Genomic DNA, 21,666 nt, shown 5'->3' with positions numbered 1-21,666 from the left:
GCTTCGAAGCTGTGTGACTGATTAGGTTTTGACTTGACAGTTAACAAGCTGGATAGATTGGCTGTCAGATGCTGAAAAAATGTAGTTGCTGCATCCTTGCAATTGGCGCCATGATGCATTTTTCGATAAAACCTTTCAAAATCTTCTTCTTGGGAACTGGTGAAGTGATTGATCTGAAACTTGGCAAATATCATCAGCATTCAAACCTGTATCGAGTTTGTGAAGCAGAAGTTGCCGTGATAAGTTTTCATGTCAAAATGGCTGCCACAAATCTTATCGAAACGCGCCCCTAAAAACAAACTGCTGCTGTTTGAAAACTGTTTATCCAATAAACTCCAAACTTAGCAGTTATCATCCCAGTAACAATGGGATACAAATATTTGAAAATGGTGATGTTTTATAAAACAATATGGTGCACACATATATGTTTACATTTGAAGTTTAAACCTGTGTCAGTTGACAAACAATTTACTGGACTAACTCTAAACCACGCAAGCATCGTCCCTGATACTGTACCAATACAACTGACTTTTAAAATATTGTGTTGACCGGAAACAAAAATGGCCGTTTGACGCATTTTTTAGAAACCTTACGAAATCTTCTCCCTGGGAACCGGTGAAGCCATTGATCTGACACTTAGCATATATCATCAGCATCCAAACCCGCATCACGTTTGCGAAGCAGAAGTTTCAGCGATAAATTTTAATGTCGAAATGGCTGCCACAAACTTTAACAAAACGCACCCTTAACAGCAAACTGCTGCTTTGACCAACAAACTCCAAACTTGGTAGTTATTGTCCTAGTAACAATGGAATACAAATATGTCAAAATTTTATAAAACAAGATGGCCGCCAGGTGTACGTTTACATCTGAAATTTAAAACTGCCTCAGTTGACAAACGGTTTACTTGACTAATTCGAAACTTCACAAGCATCATCCTTCACACTGTAGCAATACAACTGACTTTAAAGAAACTCACATTAAACAAAATGGCTGCCTGATGCATTTTTGAAAAAAAAACTTTTAAAATCTTCTTCTGTGGAACAGCTGAAGTTGCTGATTTTAAACTTGGCACATTGAGAAAGAACTAAACACTGTTAGACGGGTACTGATCCTGGGGCTTGGGAGCCGTAAAACTGCCTGGCAGTTCTAGTTATTATTATTATTATTATTATTATTATTATTATTATTATTATTATTATTATTATTATTATTATTAGTAGTAGTAGTAGATGGATCAAGAAACTATTGGATCACCTAGTTAAAAATATGCCTGCACGCCCATAAAAAATAATAACCCAAAATATTAAAACAAACACATATGCACAAAAACACATGCACATGTATACAAAAACAACTCTAAATTTGAAATAGGTACATCTTTTTGGTTAAAGAATGCAAAATACGTTCTTTCAGCACCAGAGTTATTTACAAAACCAACAACAAACGTAGATTCCTTTTTAATGACATACAGTATAGACGTTGTTAAGTTAAATATGTATGAAGTTTAAATAAAACATTTAAAAAAATGTGATCATAGTTTCAGCTTGAGGAGTAATGTTCTATCATGGTTATCACTAAGAGCTTGGAGGCAGCTATAAAGGAACCCTAACCAATGATTAGAAATGCATTTCCTTACTGTATTATCTGTATTAACATTATTTATAGTCCTCACTCCCTCCCCCTCCCCCCTCCCCATGGTGGTGAGTTATTTCAGTTCACTTGTTTCTTTACGTTCCAAAAGAAAAAGTCTGCTGTCACTTTTCTTTATGAAATTCAGCCTACTGTGGGAATAGATAGATAAGTTCCATGTGTAGTTTTAGTGTTCAAATTAAGCTTTATTTTATTGGAACACACACATGTGTAATCTTCTGATCTATTCAGTGTGAGAATAGGCTCTGTATTGATAGCGTGTAAAGCTGTAATAGTGGTTCTCTCTCGTTAGCATATCCTTGCTGGTTTTTGACATCCAGATGAATGGCTAGTCAGAGGCTTTCTGAAAGCAATGGAAGTAAAGTCACTTGAATTACAAATTGGTGCTATTAAACATTTGTACACTGCGTCCCTCTCTCCCCAAGGAACTTGCTGTTGGCCGCGTTACTGCACAGCTGCGAGAATTAAAAAAGCTAAATGACTTCAGCCCGATGTTCTGCACAATGCATTGTTTACCAGCCCATTTGTCAAACAAACCACATAAACTTCACTGCTAATTTGTAAAACAAAACCGTAGCAAAAAGCCATTGTTGTAAATGTTGCTCAGAAGAGTCAGTACAATAATATCAGACAGTTTCTTAAAACATAAAGCATTTAGAAGTTTATATTTTTTACTTCAACTTGTTCAAGTCTCTTCTTTTGTGACTTGCTATATCTCATTTTACGCTGGCAAAATGGTAAGGATAAACAAGGCACATAACATGTTATAATAATTGTTTTCAATTCGGAGCACACTATCAGCTTATGAAGTGTGATATTAATGAATTGCTGTTACTATTGAGAATGACACCACACTCTATTAAATATGCTGTTACAGTTTAAGAGGGCACAGCTTTTTAAATAATTAAATAATTCCATTAATCCCATTGCAGTGCAATGTCAGGCAATTAGAACAGCTTATATTCTTTGCCTTTTTGTTAAAAGGGTTAAGCCTATGTCAATGTGAAAGTAATGAAAACAACTCTATAGCATAAAACCATCTTGATAAGGTGTCCTAAATTAATGTTTAATTGTAAGATTTTCTAGATAACTTAAGTAAAATCTAATTAAACGTCTCACTGTGTCAGCAATGTGACCCATCTGGGGCTTGGGAGGAATTACTTCAGGATAATCTGCAGGAACAAAGTATGATAACTTGAGATGGCAGGAGACAGGAAACTAGTTGTTGATTTGAATAAGAATTGTAGATGCTGGATGCTTTGTGAAGTGGAAGGCAGTTTTTGTTATGAGTTTGATCATCTTTCAGACACATTTAAGCAGTGATAGAGTTCTGGCTGTAGCCAATTTCCTCAGTGAGTTGTTACATATGAGGACAGCCAGAGATGCAATAACAGAGAGGTGCTGATCTAAATTACACTCTAGCACAAAGAGGTGTTAAAAAAAATCCCCAGTTAAATTCCTTACATAATGAACCAATAACACTGAATATGTTTTCAGTCAATTTCTTGCAGCTAATTTTATCCCTTACTTAGACCTGTCTTTTTAAAAATGACTATAGCAATTATGATTTAAACAATAGGTGCAGCAATGCTTAGCATTAGCACTGAAGGAATGGTGCAATAATAAGATCAACAGCTCACCACCCATATCAGCAAGCTGGCACACTGAGAACAACATTCCTCCATCCGGAAGAGCAATCATAGAAAAGGTTATTAGAACTAAGATTCACCTGTGACAGTTGGAGACTTCTAGATTGGAGAATGCAGGTCAGCACCTTATTTTCTCACCGAGAATGCTACAACTACCCATGAGAGAATTCCGTGGAGGAGGCATATGAGAGGAAGACACTCTGGAATGCTGAGTTAGCCGCTGAGGTAGAACAGCAGGGGTGGGTTGTCGGGGATTCGTCGCACACTCCATGACCCGGCCTCTCAGAGATACTGGATACTGGTTTCAGTGGACAGAAGTTGCGGCATATAATAAAGGCTCCATCTGAGGAAGCAGAGGTTGAGGAGGAAAGAGATCAATTGGGGACCTCAAAAGATAGTGAATAGAGGAAGTTAACATCAAGGAAAAGGAATGGATGGCTAATTAAACTGGGCTGAGTAGGAGGGGGTGGTGCTTGGATTCCTGAGGTGTTGTGGGCTAATCAGCAAAACAGACAACGTGGGAGATGCCTATCTGATGACACCTGTGAAGTAACCCACTGTGGCAGTGTGCCCCGCCCATGTTGTGTTATATGTTGTGTGTGGTGTGTTAATGTTGGAGTATAGGTATAAGTGCACGGGATATAAATGGGTCTGTGTAGCATGAGTGATTTAAAACATATAGGTGTATTTAGGAACAGGGATTGCATAATCACTTTACGTGTAGATAAAGTATGCGAGCGCGGGATTGCACAAATTAGTTCATGTACTGAGATTCAAGTGAATGATTAATTAGTAATTGAATCTCGGCACAGCTGTATATATAGAGGCATGAAGCACTCCCTTGGGGTTGTGTGTTCATGAGTGGAGAATGGGTGTGGAGAGGAAAATAAAAAGTAAGAAAAATAATTGCTACAAGGTGCTGGAAGAACCAGCACTGTACTTGTTTGTCTGTTCGTCCACTGTTTGTTTTGTGTTAGTCTGTTTTTCTTTGCCCATTTATTTTGTCCCAAAGTCCTGTGTGCTGTTTTTGTTCAACCTTTTATTTTTCTGTATGTTTAATAAAATACTGAGTGCTGCAACATCTCAGTTTCGCTCGCCATTACTGCCTGTCTGTTTGTTCCTTTCTGGCCTGACGTCACCCCTACAGCCAGCCTGTTCACACCCACCCAGCTAATTCCAGACATTTGCCATGCTGAGGCGCTAGAGAGGCTCCACTTTGGCCGCTGTGGTGTACCCGGGAGGCTGCAAATTGGCTGATCCCTGGTGCTAGCATTACACTTCAGCCATCAACACCAGGTCAGTACGAAATCTACGTTAGCTAGCAGAGGAAAAGCACTAGATGCTTCCGTGAAGCTACATCTTGGTTGGTCCCTACCACTACTTTCTTATTTTATCTTGGCGAAAGCCAAGTCCAATATTAGCATGAAGTAAATAACAGCTGTTCTCATGTAATAAAAATCAGGAAATCAAAACCAGTACATTGTTAAATACAATTGCTTCTTATTTAAACATTACTTTTAATCAAGCAGTGACACCTGTCTCTGACTGGCATTCTAACGAGGCAGTATACTCAATGGTTTTCCTGGGTATTATGTTGGACGGTCTGCAAGGAGAGTGCAAAGCAATGAACAGCACTGATGAGATGTTGCAACAAAGCCAGTTGATAATCGGCAGAGAGGTTTAATGGAAGCCTGTGACATTTCACAAGCTTGTCTGAGGTGGCAGACAACTGCCAGTTCCTTGCTCTTGCTTACCCCACATTTCTGTTTAGTTTTCTTAAGACATTTTTTTTTTAATTGTATTTAATACATGCATTTAAAGAATCACACAGTCTGTGATTAAGAGAGAAAAGAATGACATCATTGAACGTAGCTTCAACACATTGATGGCCTTTGTTATGATACATGGCCTTCAAGACACTAGGTGGCGCACTAGGTGTAATGAGTTAAATACTTTCCTACTGTAATAATTAGTTTGCAGTATAATCCATGTTAGCAGACACATTAGAGACACTGAGAAGCAAGCAGCATTAAGACAAGCCTCCTTAAGAAGTTATTTTTATTGTTCCCAATCAACATAATGGCAGAGAAAAAAAAAGGCCACAAATGATGTTGGACTGGAGGGGGAGACAGGAAGCCTCTTAAGATGGAAAGCCCTGTAATTTAGTGTCTTCAATAATGTTCGAAGCAAGAAGTCCAACGGGAGGATAGTTAGTTCATTTCTTTAATGTGTTGGATAATAATATGAACTATACACTTTTATTAAATGAAAAATTAATCAGAAAAGAGAAAACCTTAAAAAAAAAATAGCTATTCTGAATATAATTTTTTTTTTAAAATACTGCAATTATATAATAGTTATAGCCTTATATACCATTGATTGAATTATTGAATTGGTCTCAGCAACACTAAAAACTACCTTTCCACAATTAGCTTTTAATAATGCTTTTGGACATATCAACTACTGAGGCCTTTAGATTAGAGGACAGAGGCTTAATTAATTCATGAGACATTCAATAATTTTCTTTAACTGAATGAATTATATGTTAATTAGCGTATATTGCAATCTAAATAGATTTAACTGCTAGGTATTAAATACCTAATAGATTTTTAATTGAAAACTATTTGAGGCTCTTAATTTGACTACAGCTACTGTATTTTATAGTACAAAGTGTGCATACTGATTCTTCCAGAGTATATTCAAATGCTTTTTGTTTTACATGTATGTCAATAGAATTGTTTTTAGAAGTACTGCATGGATGTCTCCACCATTGGGGCTCTTTTGTTAATAGAATGAATTATTAGGTGTTGTATCACAAAGCTAGTTTTAAACAAAAAATGTAGTTCTGGGGCCTGAGTTGAAATGCTCTAGTCTGTGTATAACCTACATATGAAATGTTTCATTAAATACACTTTACATTTCCACAGTTGGCATTCTCCTAGTTGGCTTGGTGCCAATCATACTTCACACTGCTGCTACTGCATCGGAGCTGCTTTTGAACCTAGAGCTGTATTATGACACAAGGCTTTGGGTATTGTTCCCTTTGTAAACCGTGGGCTTCTTTACTGAAACGTTGCTGATGCGCTATTTATATAATACTAGATTTAATTCCAGTTTCAATGCTGCAGTGAGTCAGAATCCGTAGGCTTCAGAATCAAGTCATTATCTCACAGTATGGTACTTTGAACTGCTGTTTTTTTTTGTTTGGCAATGAATACAATAATTTAAATTGAGGTGTGAACACTGCTATTTCATAGTTTACATTGCAAGTGAAAATGAGCTATGTATGAAGACCAGCTTTATAGGGCAGCTGGCTCGTTGAGCTAAAATATAACAATGCAAGAATCACAGAAGTTTCAGGTCCAAAGCTTAACTTTATTTATATAGTTTCTTGTTTTTGTACTGTACGTTGAACAAGCTCACTGAGAAGATTGATTTGTGCACTACTTTGTAAACAGAAACCAATTGTTTTTATAATTACCAGATACAAATAGCAGTTAGAGGTCATTTAACACTAGAACACAATTGTTGGAAATAAAATTATTTCAACTCTGCATTATTTATTTATTTATTTTAAAAGCTTTCAGAACATTTTCAATAATGAAGAAATGTTTACTGTTGAATACTGGAATAAAATAATGTATTTTTCTAGTCATACATGTTTCATATTTATTACCTCAGTAGCCACCACATCATAAGCAATGCGATTGTGTAAAATCTTCATCTAAGATGCATATGGTTTAAGTTCATGTTACATTGCCTCTGTCAATTATTGCCCACCTTCTAAAACTACAAATGCCGTAGTCATTGATCTATCCAAAACGTGGTGTTATGCTGATTGATGCCACTTTATTGGTTGTGTCAATAATCATTTTAAGTTAAATAATTAAAATGTAAACGGTCTAAATGTTGTATTTCTCATGATGTTGTTAATTTCACTGTGTAACAATTTTTTTTTTTTGGTTCCTGGGTAGTAAGTGTTATTTTCTAATTGCTTATGCCTCAAAAGTATAGAAAATGGCTATTATTCCCCACAAACTTTGCTTTTGTGACCAGGACAGTGATATTTTGAAATTTACCTATTTTCTAGAACATTCCAGATAGATTCAGTGCTGAGTAAACTTGGAGTAACTTCTAGAACTTTCTAGAACTTTCCAGTAATATACATAGTAGTATAAATACAGGGGCCTTAAGCCCACCAGTTCAGTTTAGTTCCAGCTGCCTAAGTGGATACATATCTGCATTTTTGCATCAAGAGGCTGCAATGGCGGCATTTCTGATGGGTCTCCAAGGCGGTTTTACCAAGTTTCCCTGCTATCTTTGCCTTTGGGACAGCAAGGACACCAAGGCGCACTACCACAGGCGGGACTGGCCACAGCGGACCGAGTTCTCTGTGGGGAGGAACAACATCAAGTGGGAGCCACTGGTGGACCCCTGGAAGGTGCTGATGCCACCACTGCACATCAAATTGGGCCTTATGAAACAATTTGTCAGAGCTCTAGATAAGGAGTCGGCAGCCTTCAAGTACCTTCAATACTTCTTCCCTAAGCTGTCTGAGGCAAAGATCAAAGCCGGTGTCTTCGTTGGACCACAGATAAAGAAGATCCTGGAGTGCAATGAATTCCCCAAGAAGCTCACTAGTAAGGAGAAAGCGGCTTGGAACAGCTTTGTCGCAGTGGTTCGGGGTTTCCTGGGCAATCAAAAGGCCGAAAACTATGTGGAGCTGGTTGAGACTCTGGTGAAGAACTATGGCACAATGGGCTGTAGGATGTCCCTCAAAGTCCATATCCTTGATGCTCATCTTGATAAATTCAAGGAGAACATGGGAGCGTACTCGGAGGAGCAAGGCGAGCGCTTCCACCAGGTTATACTGGACTTTGAACGCCGCTACCAAGGACAGTATAACGAGAACATGATGGGAGACTACATTTGGGGGCTGATTTGTGAAAATGATTTACAGTATAATCGTAAATCTTGAAAAACTACTCACTTCTAAATCTTTTGTAGTCATTTTTGTATTACTTTAGTATAAATACATGTTAATTTGGATTCATATGTTGTTTTTTTCTGACTTTATGTGAACAAAATGACACAAATTTGCCCGTTTTCTCATTGGAAATAGGTAAATTTCAAAATATCACTGTCCTGGTCACAAAAGCAAAGTTTGTGGGGAATAATAGCCATTTTCTATACTTTTGAGGCATAAGCAATTAGGAAATAACACTTACTGCCCAGGAACAAAAATACTTTTTTTGGTGTGTTTCCGCGTCATCAGTTATGCTTCCATTGCTCACACTTAATATCAATGAAACACAAACATTGAAAATGAATTTCCAAATAAAATAAAATTGTTAACTTATTTGTGTGAAACACAGCAGATGAGCTACATTATTCATACTGCCCGGCTATTTATGGCAGGACCAGTTAAATCAAATACCTACCAGTTATTGAAATGCATCTTTCAAATGTGATTCTGAAATTAGCTGGGTCTAAATGCTTATGTCAGTCGTCAAAGAATCTTGGTTGTGAATTTTTTCCTCAGCTAATATACATTTGGTGAGATCAGACACCCTTCTGAGTGGTTTCAGAGCACCAAACGCATTGTCATTTGATGGATTGGGCAACAAACAGCCCTTGGCTTTACTGCTGTTAACTGTGACAATCCTGCACAAGATTGAGACATAGCGGTCCCCCTACCTAATTCAACATTAATAGCCTTTTCCCATCTCAGGCTTTCTAGCATTCATTCCTTGTAGCTTAATTATTTAACCGAATATAAAACAATTGACCTGCAACAATAAAAGCTTAAAAGCAAGGCTTGTATCCAGCCATGTTTTGTCTTAAAATACACTAGAGTTGTAAGAGGTCAAGCAAGCTTATCTCATGTTTCTCTGTGACTCATAAGTCTGTAAGTACAGCACCAGTTCCAACAGACAGCATTTGTTCCAGTGTTTGGACACTGTTACCCTATTTCTGGTTACTAGTGATATATGCAAGAAATGTAAACAACTGTGTGAACAATTTTGAATCATCTATAACTTCAAGAACTTTATCCTAAACTTTAAAATTCAGAAAATAGATCAATACTGATGAAGGCATAAACTATGATCTTATTTTCAATCTAGCCGCTAGTGGCTTTTGTAATTGCGCTGTACTGAAATGTAATTCCTGTGGGTCCTCTGCACTAACACACACACACACTATAGAAAGTCTATAACCCCTTGAACATTTTTCACATTTTGTTGTGTCAGTGCCTCAAAGTTTCATGCATTTAAATAAGGATTTTTTTTCCCACCTATCTACACACTATACTCCACACTGTTTTGTTTTTAAACTAATTTGAGATCCAGTATTTATTCTGTGTATTGTGGGATTCAACTTTGAAAAAAACTCTTCAGAGCTTTATTTCCTTATCTTCTTCATATTGTTCATTGCGTACAAAACATTATCTATAAATTCTGGATGTAACTTGGGACGCACGAATTTACACTGTTTATTGAGCTTTACTGTCAATAAGCCTGAATGCTACATGGTGCAGCTACTTATGAGCCTTCAAAGCACCAGAGATAAACAATTCAAAATAGAAGACAATAGGAAAATAAAGAGAGCTACATAGATTTCCCAAATGTGTGGATTCCTGAGATTAAGGTTTCAAAAGTCATCTCACATTAAAAGTGTTGCAAAACTGTTTTGAACCAGCAGGGGGTGTGGGTGTTTCTCTCTATGTTGGTAAAATAAAGCCAATAGTGGCTTTCTTGTCAAACAGCACCACCATTCGGATCATAGGGGTGCTGGAGGCATTGTTGGACAGTGCTTTGGGAAGCAGTCACATTTTTAGACTTTCTGTCATTGTTATATATTGTCACTTGACTGCCAATCACATTTGCTGATGTATTGAATAACAAACTACTTAAACCGATATATGATGTTGTTAAATTGTACACAACAATAACCTCTGTTTGTGTGTGTGTGTGTGTGCTCCCTTTTCAACCAGGAAAATGAAATTAAACCCCTACACAGAAATTTAAATTCCAGCAATAATAGCTACAAAATAATATGGCAACTTACATTGAAACATCTTTAATCAGGATTTACATCAAATGTAGTAACCCTATTGAACACATCTTTGGGGTGTACTATTAGGCTTAGTAGAGCCTGATGTGTAATGCATTTACACATCAAGTTACTATTACTTACAATATACTTTTAGTTTTCTGCTAACCATGACAGCCATGTGTCCTAAGAAGTCCTGTTTGCAGTTTTATTTAGCCAATGGGAAGACTTATTCTGTAACACCAAACTGCGTTTGCTACACGTTAAACATCTGTGAACAGGTGCCATCAAAAGCACAAAGGCTTACAGGTACAAAAGTGCAGAGATACAGCTAAAGCTTTCACAGGCAGGGTTCAATTTCCTAACAAGTGTTTTTCATCAGTATGTGCTGTTACTTTTTAGTGATCCATCCTTTTTTTCTACAAAAGACTCCCTACAGATGTTAGTGTCCCTTTAATTATGGGAGATAATACAACGTTTTACCATGCTTCCTTTCCATCTTCGTTCCCTTGGAATGAGGTTTTCGCCAGGAGTTATTTCAATTCTTGGGATAAGAAAGGTAACTCTGCTTTTAGTCTGGTAACAAAAGTATTTAATATTATTATTTGAACCCTTTTAGGTCTGTTGTGATTGTTAGTTTGAGTTTTTGTCATGCCCACAGCAGCACATACCGATGACAAACATTTTCTAGTTGACACTATGGCCTTTTGAATCTGACCCCTAATGTGGGTTAGTGTAACTAATATACAGATAAGTTTATGTAACTGTTTTTAAAGTCAATATTTACATATTGATAGAAATATCCCTTCTGTTATAAAGAACTTAATGATTCCTTGATACCCGTTAATTTGATATACAAAGTTACAGTTTATATAAAGCCTTTCCTTTCTTTCCATCAATTATCCTGGAGTATAACCAAGTCCTTTAACAGCTTGAGAGTAAGGTGACTCAGCTTAATAAAACACCTCATGAAGCACGTGTCAGTTGTGGGGGTTTTACATTTGACTTGACTTGTTTGTTTTTTGTTATTGTTTTCATCTGGCAGTGCAATTATTGGATGATCATCAAATTAGCTTGACTGGACAAAGAAACTTTGTTAACTGAACGGTCAAGCAAATTGCAAATCACCTGCATGTAACGAACACTTCTTAAAACCTTGTAACAGGCAGACAACAGTTATTACCATGAACTGAACAATAAGAGGCATTTGTTGATTTTTAACAAAGATCAAAATATATCTTCCAAAAAAAACTAGGCAAATAAAAACAAAACTTTCATGTTTACCCAACTGCAGAAAGAAGAAAAAAAGAAATTCCTATTTGTGTACAATAATACCCGGGAGCGATTCTGAAGAAGCCATGAACTGGGCAGCCTTAGATCTGTGAAGTTAAAAAGCACTTGCATTTCATCAAAATAATGACAGCATTTTAGAAAAAAAGGAAAAACAAAACTGGGATTGCCAAAGTGCACAAAATGCCATCACACTTCCTTAAATCCTTACACTTTCATTAAAAACATTCTTCCAACCTGTACGGATTCTATAAAATCACTGTGTTGCTGTTTATTTCCTATGTGCTTTTTTTTTTTTAAATTCCCTTTATGATATGTACAGCTCCTAGCTAGTGAATCTCCAAATTACACACACACACACACACACACACACACACACACAAAAAAAAACCTCATAAAATTCTGCACAAATCTGCTTTCCCTGTGTGACACACACAGGAAAGTTATTTATAAGATACAACTCACAAACTCATAATATCTACACCCCCCAGAGTCCTCCTTTCCTTGGCAGTATCTTACAATACATCTCTGTACAAGACATTGCTATATACAGTGGTATGGAGGTCAACATTCCTTATCTGTATATTCTGTAAATAGGAACCAAATGCAATGGCTATTTCTTTCTGTTGATTTAGCAGCACCAGTAGTAAACCGGTTGGTTTCAGTCCATTAGCGATCCATTGGCTAGTGCTTTCCCCGTTCTGGGTGTCGTGCCGTTGTCGTCAGCAGCTGCTGTTCTTGAACTCTCCGTTCTCCGTGATGGACAGCTTGGTGGGATTGGTAGGCGAGATCCCATTGTGGGTGTTCTGCACACTGTAGCGCTCCTTCACCTGTGTCAATGCACTCATGAGCCGTGAGTTTGCCACATCCAGCGAGGAGATCCTCTTCTCCTACAAAATGGGAACAGGGAGAAGGGAAAAGAGAGAGAGAGAGTCAGGCAAAAGACTGATGGAAGCCCCCTCTTCATCCCTTTCTAAGGCTTAAAAGATGCCAGTACTCCACTAAATCATTGCATAATGCAAATAATTTATGGTTATTAAAATGTGGCAGTGCCGAAATGTCTGGAATGATGCCAGTATTGACACCAGTAAGTACCAGTCTATTTCAAGCACTGTTTCTTTTTAAATTTAGCTGACACATGACTTAGTGAACCATAATGCTGTCGAATCCCTCTATTCTATAAACGACAAGCCAAAAACCCTGACAAATAGGGGCAAAGGGCTAATCTCAGTGTAGTTTCTTTCTTCACGCTATTTCTCCACTTTATAAGCAGTATACATTCTTTGAACTGCCCCACTAAGAATCCCATTCTTTTGAAGGTCAAATATAAAAGGTTACAGGACAGTTGTGCAGTGATAAGATTCAAAGACTTTGGGAGCATTCTCTGACACAGGGGACAAGAATATTTTTTCTATGATAATAATTACAGTACCACAAGCAGCTTAGGATCACTTTTAGCCATAAGTACAGTATGAGGTATGAGTTGCACAGTGTCATAATACAACTGGAATAAATGAAGATAACAAAATGCACTCCTCCAACCACTTTATCACTCCCCTAAAACAATTGAGAATAAAAATAAGAGACTTTGTCATGAACGAAACATAAGAAACAACAAGGCCATACTATTGCTCGCGATGACCAGAAGGGTAGGAAAGGGACGGTGGGCAATGAACTGAAGGGTTTGAAGCAGCCAAGGCTAATTCTATGGTATCTGCGAAGACGCACCCCTTCTGCACCCTTTCCAGCTCAGAGGAGGATAGGATTACTATGGAGATTATATATACTCTACCCGAGACAAAGACAGTGATATTGTAATACTTTACAAGAATGAACCTGAACCCCTAGTAAATGCCAACATTCTGAAAGTAAATCAGGTGGTCACACATATTACGACTAAGACATATTTAATCATACGATCCTCTGCGCTGGTGGTGTACACTTGTTTAGATAAGTGAATGTAGTTTGCATATCTTGTTCGCTCTTAGAATATAGTAGATTATTTGCAAACATTTAAATAAGCTAAAGGAACCCATACAGACCGAACTAAAAAAAACAGAAGTTAAGGGTGGGCGGTAATCCCTGGCAACTGCTGATGCAAAGTTTCAATTAATATAAGTAATAAAGATATGTAATATTAACGTAGAATGGATATTAATAACGGTCTTGGAGATTTAAAAAACTGACACAGAAATCTCTTTTGGGAAGTGAGTTATGATCTCACATTGAGGTGCTGCTTTGTGTTCTATGAAGTTTGTTAATTCTGCAGTGCACCACTTAGGACAGGCTGGAATGGGTGGCAGAAGGTCAGTACGTTTGCCCATGTCTATCCACTGCTGCACTAAATAACTGATTTGTGTACTTGCCTGTTTGGGTTACCTCAGCCCCATTAATGACCTGTAATTCAACACAGTCAACACGTCACATGTAGCTCTGAAACACAGCTTTCCATACCAGCACAACAGGGGAACTTCTCCACTGCTATGCCATTAGTTTAACCACATTAAATGGCCAACAAGTGTTTCTAGAAAAAAGAAACGCTAATGTGCTGTGCTACATATCATTCTGTTCAGCAGAAAGTCCTTAATGAATTCATGGTGGTTGACAGAGAAGCATGTTTATTTTTACAACTTAACTATTATTCTTCAAACTCAGAATCTTAGTCTTGTTAAACCCATTGTTACAAGTGTACATTCACTCATTATTCACCTTATGTTTTAAATATTTTCTTTGAAGCCATTTTCTGTTGCCATGTGTGAACGTGACGGCACCAATATACTTCTAGGCTTCTAACATCATGAACTTAGAGGTCTGTAAATATGAAAATTACACACCTTGCTAAATCCAGAACACTAACTTGAAATGTCTAAACATTGAAACACCGTCTGACTGCCAGATGAGTTTAAGCACACAGCAGAGCCCAGTACCATGCAGTGCAATGGTGGTACGCAGGCAGACAAAAACACATGTTTGATGTTTTTCCACCTGCCACCACCAAATTTCCAGTGAGTCCATTACCTGTGCGTCAATAATTTTCTGTTTGGAATCGATAACTGCCTGCATCTCAGCGTGATCTCTCCTCAGCTCCTCTTCCACTGACATCAACCTAAAAGCAGATGGATAAAACAGGGTTTTATGAAAACAAGTACCAATTTCTTAGTTTTTTTCCACAGAATGAATACTTATTTCTAATTAGTGAATGAAAACTGCCTACTCGTGTAATGTAAAAGTAATGCTGTTTCCGTATGCTTCAGATTCATTCAAATTTTAACAAAGTTTGACAAACATAAAAAGGCTATATTAACATGAATTAACATAAAATAAATAAATCAGTAAAATACAGTAAATGGCTACACTGCAGTAGCGTTAGAACGCCAGTGTACATTTCTGTATTGCAAAATGAAAAATACAAATAAAAAATAATTAAAAAGACACTTCTCTTGCTGTTCAGTACCTGCTGATGATGCTCTTCATCTGACTGTCCTTCTCCTCCTGCTGCCGCCGCAGCCTCTCCTCGCTGTCCTCCAGCCTGGCCTTGTACTCCATCAACAGCCTCTGCATCTGCTGCTCCTGGGCCAGTAGCCTTCGCTCATATTCCTCAAGGCGCCGGCTCGACAGCCGCAGCTTCTCCTTCAGTTTTGCAATCTCCTGCTCATACTTGTAAGAGCAAACACACAGCACTGAGGGGAGGGGCAGGACAGGGCAGGGCAGTCTTGTTTTTTTTTTTTTTTTATGTCATATAGAAAATAATAATAAATAATAATAATAACCTGATAGAAAACAACAAGTTAATTTTTTGTTTAAACCAGGTAAACACATGGTGTGCGTTTAAAACCTACATTAATTAAAATCAGTTGACTTTGCATTCCTTAATGACTTACGTTGACTGTTAATGAATACAGAGTGACTGTTCTGCTGAGACAGCGGCATGCAATTTTCCCCTTTAAAAGTTATATAACAAAGACAAACAAATATTTTATGCAAACCCAGAAGCAGGCTTCAAAAGGGAGTACATTGGAATACATAGACACATTTTTGTCAGGGTGCTATATATTGTGCATATGAAATAGAAATGTCTCTCTACCTTTTCCACATGCTTGCTCTCATCACGACCCTGCTCTGTCTCTTCATCCTCGTACTGCCCGTTGTTGAGGACCCAGGCCGCTGTCCTCTCCACTGGAGACATTGTGATTGACTCCACAGGAGACTGCACCTGAAGCAAGGACATCGCGCACACACAATTCCTGTCAGTGCAAACAGAGCCTGTGTCTGCTGCAGCAGGGCTGTGCTGCTGTGAACAGTACAGTTTAAACTGCTGGACACTAATTTAGGGCTTCTAATATCCTTCCAAAAACCTACAGAATGTCATTTTAGTGGGTGTTTTCTCCATCCCTCAAGTATGTTTGTTTCTTTAAAGTTTACAGACGCTGCTAAACAAACCACAGAAATCTTGAGTCACTGCAGTAGAGCTGTGGAAAGAGATACCCACAGGCGTAGGCAAGCTGTGTTAACATTTCCCCAGCATGTGCCTACTGTGTTGTACTGTACCCCCTGAATATGTTTGCAAAATAACTGGCACGTTGTGCACACTGAATCAAGTGGATATTCAGATCTGATAAGGCATGTTTATGGTTTAACTGTTAAAGCACATACACATTATTATATAAAGTATATTTGTATTTACAGTACAGACCAGTATATTTACAGCACATATATCCACATTACTAAGATTATAATCAAACCTGACACCCGCTTACTGAATGCAAAACTGCTACTTCTGAATTTCCGTTTAAAAAAACGTGTAGTGTTTTCAGTATGTGGGTGTGTGTGCGTGTATACAGTAGCTACAGAACCCTAAAGCTCCCAACATCATCACATGTTGGCTTTAAAACACAGTGATGACCTTCATCAAGAAAAGTCCCATATGACTAATAGTGAAAAGAGGTGGTGAGTAACTGTGTATATGGATATTCAAATAGGTAGTCTCAGACACACATACAATGATATACAGTGTGGGTCATATAACCAAGATAGCCTTTGGCTTGGGTATCCAAAACAGTAATTAAAAGGCTGGTGTATTGACCATATGCTACAATGCCATATGCAGCTTTGAGGCACCAGAAGGACTTTAACTGCCATAGATAAACAAACAGCAGTCAAGTGCATTTACCTGTTGAGCTTGTTGAGGTTGTTGTTGTTTATGTACCATCCTGGCTTTGGGCACTGGGCTCTCCCTGGAGGAGGTAGACTGCTGCCTGGAACGGTTTCCATTGGGCAGAGACGCCTCCGCAGGGGCTGGGATTCCTGTAACACTGCTCGTGCTGCGCAGTGAGGCACTGTGCGGCAGTGATCGAGGTGTCCTGGCACCCCTACTACCACTGTGCTGCTCCACGCGCACAATTTGGGCCTGACCAGCACTGTTCTGCCTAGGCAGGGCCACAGGCAGAGGCATGGCGTGCCGATCAGGCACAGTGTGGCGCCGGTGGGCGCAGTCTTCGCTCTGCGTGCTGCCCCTGCTGAAGTCCTCCATGCTGCTGTTGGAAGGGGCACTCAGCTTGCCAGCGCCAGCAAAGTCCTCACTGTTGCTGTGGCTGCGCGTGCTCTCAGTGCTCAGGTTCTCCGAGCTGGAGTCTGGCCCACAGGCTTGTTGAGTTGGGTTGCTGAGGTGGTAGACAGGGTTCTGGAAAGACAGTGGCTGCAGGCTGCCTTGGTGGCTTAGTGCGGGGTGCAGCGGTCGGCGGATCTGGGGGGCACTCTGAGGCATGTTCTGTGCCTCCCGTGGAGGGGGCTTGGCAGGGGCTTTGTAGTGATGCTGATGCTGGTTGTGTGGGTGTGGGTGCCCCCCCACAGAGAGCTGGCTCCCAGCAAGCCTGGCTGACACCTCATGAATAGGGGCCCTCTCGCTGTGGGTCATGTGACTGTCCTGAAGGTCCATGAGTGAGACGCTGCGACCACTGGGCAGGAGTTTTTCCCGCTCTTCCTTGTCAGAGTAGCTCATGCTCTGGGTGGACGACTGCTGCCCCGGAAGCAGCTGCTTGCTCCGGAAGTATCCGTCCATATGCTCCTGTGCGGGTGACTTCACTTTGTGTAAATCACTGGAAATAATAAATACACAGAAATAGTGAGTAAAGGTCTCCACGGTTACCCAATTGCTTAGTTCTACATTACAACAGTAATACTAATACATTAATACTAAAATGTATAAAATAAGATGAAGTCTCTCAATGTATATGCATCAGTATATAAAAAAAATAATAATAAAATGGAAATACGACATTTCAAATATAAGTTAAACTTTCAGGTAAAATTAGATGCTGTTTCCACCAAGTAGAAATATCTCAGAATACTTAAAGTACAACCTGCAGCACAATATATTCTATATCTTTTCTTACAAGCAGATGTTTCATAAAAAGTTATTATTCTTGTTAATAATAAAACTGGCACTCCATCTTGTTATTGGCTTGTAATATGGACCATGGAAACCGACATCACATTAAGTCAACGGACAAAAGTTCTGGCATTCGAACAGGGTTTTGAAATGGTGCGAGAGGCATCCTGTAGACACAGGTAATACCAGAATATATTTGTCACAGCACCTATTATACAGTACCTGTCCCCAGGGTCCTCAAATATCCTGTGCAGTCCTGAAGCAACGCTGCCATTGATATTCTGGGAGGAGCTATGATCCTGGAACCGTCTTAACTGCTGCTGGATGGGCGTCGGATTAGACAGAGACCTGGTGATGTCACCCAGGATACGTGGGAGTGGCCCAAGTTTAGCTACGGTCGCCTGCAGGAAGGAATTTTCACCCTGTGTTGCAAGTTACCATGGCAGAAACATCCCCCAGGTTTTTCAAATGGGACGACAGAGGGCGGAGTGTCGGTGGTGGTGGTGGTGCGAGCAGTACCATAATGCATTGGCACAGGCCAGCGCAACCACGAAGACACAATATGAAAGAAAGAAGGGGTAGGGAGTGGCATCACAATGAGGAGAAGGAATGAAGAGGAGAAACAAAAAGGAAAGAAATTAGGAACCAAAAAAATAAAATAAAAAAATAACCATGCTTCTACATAATTACTGCCATTCCAAATCAAAACACACCATGCAAAAGAAAAGTGGGAGATGGTAAGTTTGAATGACATAGAAAATAAACAAAATCCTGAGACTACAAAATGGCTAAGAAACTGGGTAGTTTGGTAAAAGGTTGTTTTGTGGCAAAGACAAACGCATGCTTTACATGAGAGTGCAGTGCGGGGGGAGGGGAGCAGGGGAGAAGGGGAGCAGGGGACGGCTGGGAAAAGTGTTTTTAAGCCCCAAGTACACCTTGTAAAGGTCAAAACATTGCTGTTACCAAGTCATCCTTGTAAATTCGGCTACGTCTCTTTTTTGCATTTAGTTTTGACCACTTAATTTCTACAATATGTACAAATGAGGTATTCACAGCAGAAGAAAATGTCTTATGATTAAAACTGCAGACCGACATATATATGGATAAAGATGTAGTATTTACTTATATGAAGACCAACTGAAAACAACAATTGCCACTTTTACAATATAATCTCACAGTCTCATGAAACGTATCACAAAAAACATTAAGATGCTGGTAAATCCATATTTTCTGACACTGCTAGATGTAGGGACATATCAATCCAGTAGGTGGGGCTGTTGCCTAACAAATCTTCACCACCCAGATTTAGAACCAAGCACACTTTTTCCTTTACAACATCAAAGTATTTACTTTAGGTCCTACAAAATATCCTATCATATCATCCATCCATCCATCCATATTAAACAAAGACCATATCAATTAAAAATGTTTAATGTATCAATGGACCCATGTACTGTAGGTGGTCATATGTTTTTTTCAGTATTTGCACAGCAGTTAAAACAAACACTGTCATTTTAGAACCAGCATTTAAACAGAATAGTATGAACAGGGATGACAGCAAGGATTATAAAAACATGTTCCAAAGACCTCTGGACAAATATGAATGCAAACTATGTCCAGTAATTAAAACGTTGCAATATCTGGATTATACTAGGGTAGGTGAAAACGTATGTGGAGCAACACACACACACAAACAAACACACACACATACACACACACATACTATGTGAAGGTGAGTTGTTAGTGCTGGTGACTCCACCCCCAGGCCATGTACCTTGTCGAGCTGTGAGACCACCTCCCACAGGAGAGAGTGCAGCACCGAGAGCTCCCGACCCAGGTCTATGTACCCCTCAAACCCAGGCGTGTTGGATATCGTGTCCGGGTTCGAGATTTCCATGAGGAATCGTTTCATCCCAGCCCACTCATGCTCCAGGAAGTCATTCATAAATGCCATGTACTCCTCCTTATTGCCAAACCTGAAAGACAGATACACTTTTTTTACACACTGATAGCTTTTGACTTTTGCAGGCTGTGTTACTACACTACCATGTACACATTTCCAAACTAACTGGACACTAGTATGTACACCAACTTTAACTGGTAGATACTGAAACACATTACGACACACTTAGTGGTTTTATTTTAAACAGAAGTGCAGCAATAGAAAGTATACAATGGGGTATAATGCAACAAAAAGTGATGAGTTAACTGTGGAAAGAACACTGTATTCTGTAAAATAGGGGTACTCAATTTTGGTCCCAGACAGCCATTACACTCCCTGTGTAATAGATAAAATAAAATAAACTACATTGAGAACGTACTTGGCAAAATTGGCTAGGTTCTGGATGACCTTGGCTATGAGGGTTAGTGTGCGTGACGTCTGGTCATCTGGGTACTCCTGCATGAGGTTGAAGAGGCTGGGTGACATGATGGCAGGACACAGGAAGCGCAGGAACAGGGAGGCACTGATGAGACGTTCACTGATGTCCTGCTTCCCGCGATTCAGACACTCTTGTTTCCAGGCTGCAAATACCTCTTTCAGCTCACGAGGAAAAACACTAAAACAAAACAAATGTAAATGCCACTATTGATGTCTGCTCTTCTGCTTTAACAAATTGATCAGCCACCAACATAGTTAAAGGTAACAGTTGTCATAAAATACCACATATTTTGGTCTTGTCCATGCTGGATCATGAAAAGATAATAATAAACTGCATTTGTAATGCTTGTTCACCTGATACATCTCAAAGCTCTGAACTGTATCATACTGTATAGTGGGTTGCGAAAGTATTGACCCCCCTTGGAATTTTTCCTATTTTGTTGCCTTACAACCTGGAATTAAAATGGATTTTTATTTGGATTTCATGTAATGGACATACACAAAATAGTCCAAATTGGTGAAGTGAAATGAAAAAAATAACTTGTTTCAAAAAATTCTAAAAAATAAATAATGGAAAAGTGGTGCGTGCATATGTATTCACCCCCTTTGCTATTAAGCCTCTAAATAAGATCTGGTGCAACCAATTACCTTCAGAAGTCACATAATTAGTTAAATACAGTCCACCTGTATGCAATCTAAGTGTCACATGATCTGTCACATGATCTCAGTATATATACACCTGTTCTGAAAGGCCCCAGAGTCTGCAACACCACTAAGCAAGGGGCACCACCAAGCAAGCGGCACCATGAAGACCAAGGAGCTCTCCAAACAGGTCAGGGACAAAGTTGTGGAGAAGTACAGATCAGGGTTGGGTTATAAAAAAATATCCAATACTTTGAACATCCCACGGAGCACCATTAAAGCCATTATTAAAAAACAGAAAGAATATGGCACCACAACAAACCTGGCAAGAGAGGGCCGTCCACCAAAACTCACGGACTAGGCAAGGAGGGCATTAATCAGAGAGGCAACAAAGAGACCAAAGATAACCCTGCAAAGCTCCACAGCGGAGACTAGAGTATCTGTCCATAGGACCACTTTAAGCCGTACACTCCACAGAGCTGGGCTTTACGGAAGAGTGGCCAGAAAAAAGCAATTGCTTAAAAAAAAAAATAAGCAAACACATTTGGTGTTCGCCAAAAGGCATGTGGGAGACTCCCCAAACATATGGAAGAAGGTACTCTGGTCAGATG

General features: G+C 39.2%; 1 protein-coding gene across 5 annotated transcripts in view; it reads right to left on the bottom strand.

Annotated features, from left to right (window-relative positions):
* Positions 1-10,366: 10,366 nt before the first annotated feature.
* The window catches only part of LOC121326750 (ras GTPase-activating protein nGAP-like), an 85,560-nt gene continuing 74,260 nt past the window's right edge, over positions 10,367-21,666 (bottom strand). For 4 of the 5 annotated variants that reach the window (XM_041270202.1, XM_041270200.1, XM_041270204.1 and 1 more), the window contains 8 exons: positions 20,355-20,591; positions 19,808-20,009; positions 18,256-18,455; positions 16,816-17,740; positions 15,730-15,858; positions 15,100-15,302; positions 14,664-14,751; positions 10,367-12,535 (listed from right to left, as the gene is read on the bottom strand). In XM_041270202.1, the coding sequence (XP_041126136.1) occupies positions 12,368-12,535; positions 14,664-14,751; positions 15,100-15,302; positions 15,730-15,858; positions 16,816-17,740; positions 18,256-18,455; positions 19,808-20,009; positions 20,355-20,591 (2,152 nt within the window). In that variant the 3' untranslated portion in view covers positions 10,367-12,367. The remainder of the gene's footprint in view (positions 12,536-14,663; positions 14,752-15,099; positions 15,303-15,729; positions 15,859-16,815; positions 17,741-18,255; positions 18,456-19,807; positions 20,010-20,354; positions 20,592-21,666) is intronic. The other variant, XM_041270201.1, reaches the window with a different exon arrangement.

The sequence above is a fragment of the Polyodon spathula genome, chromosome 14, assembly GCF_017654505.1.
Source record: "Polyodon spathula isolate WHYD16114869_AA chromosome 14, ASM1765450v1, whole genome shotgun sequence".
Taxonomy (NCBI): Eukaryota; Metazoa; Chordata; class Actinopteri; order Acipenseriformes; family Polyodontidae; genus Polyodon; species Polyodon spathula.
This window is presented reverse-complemented; position numbering and strand designations above follow the sequence as displayed.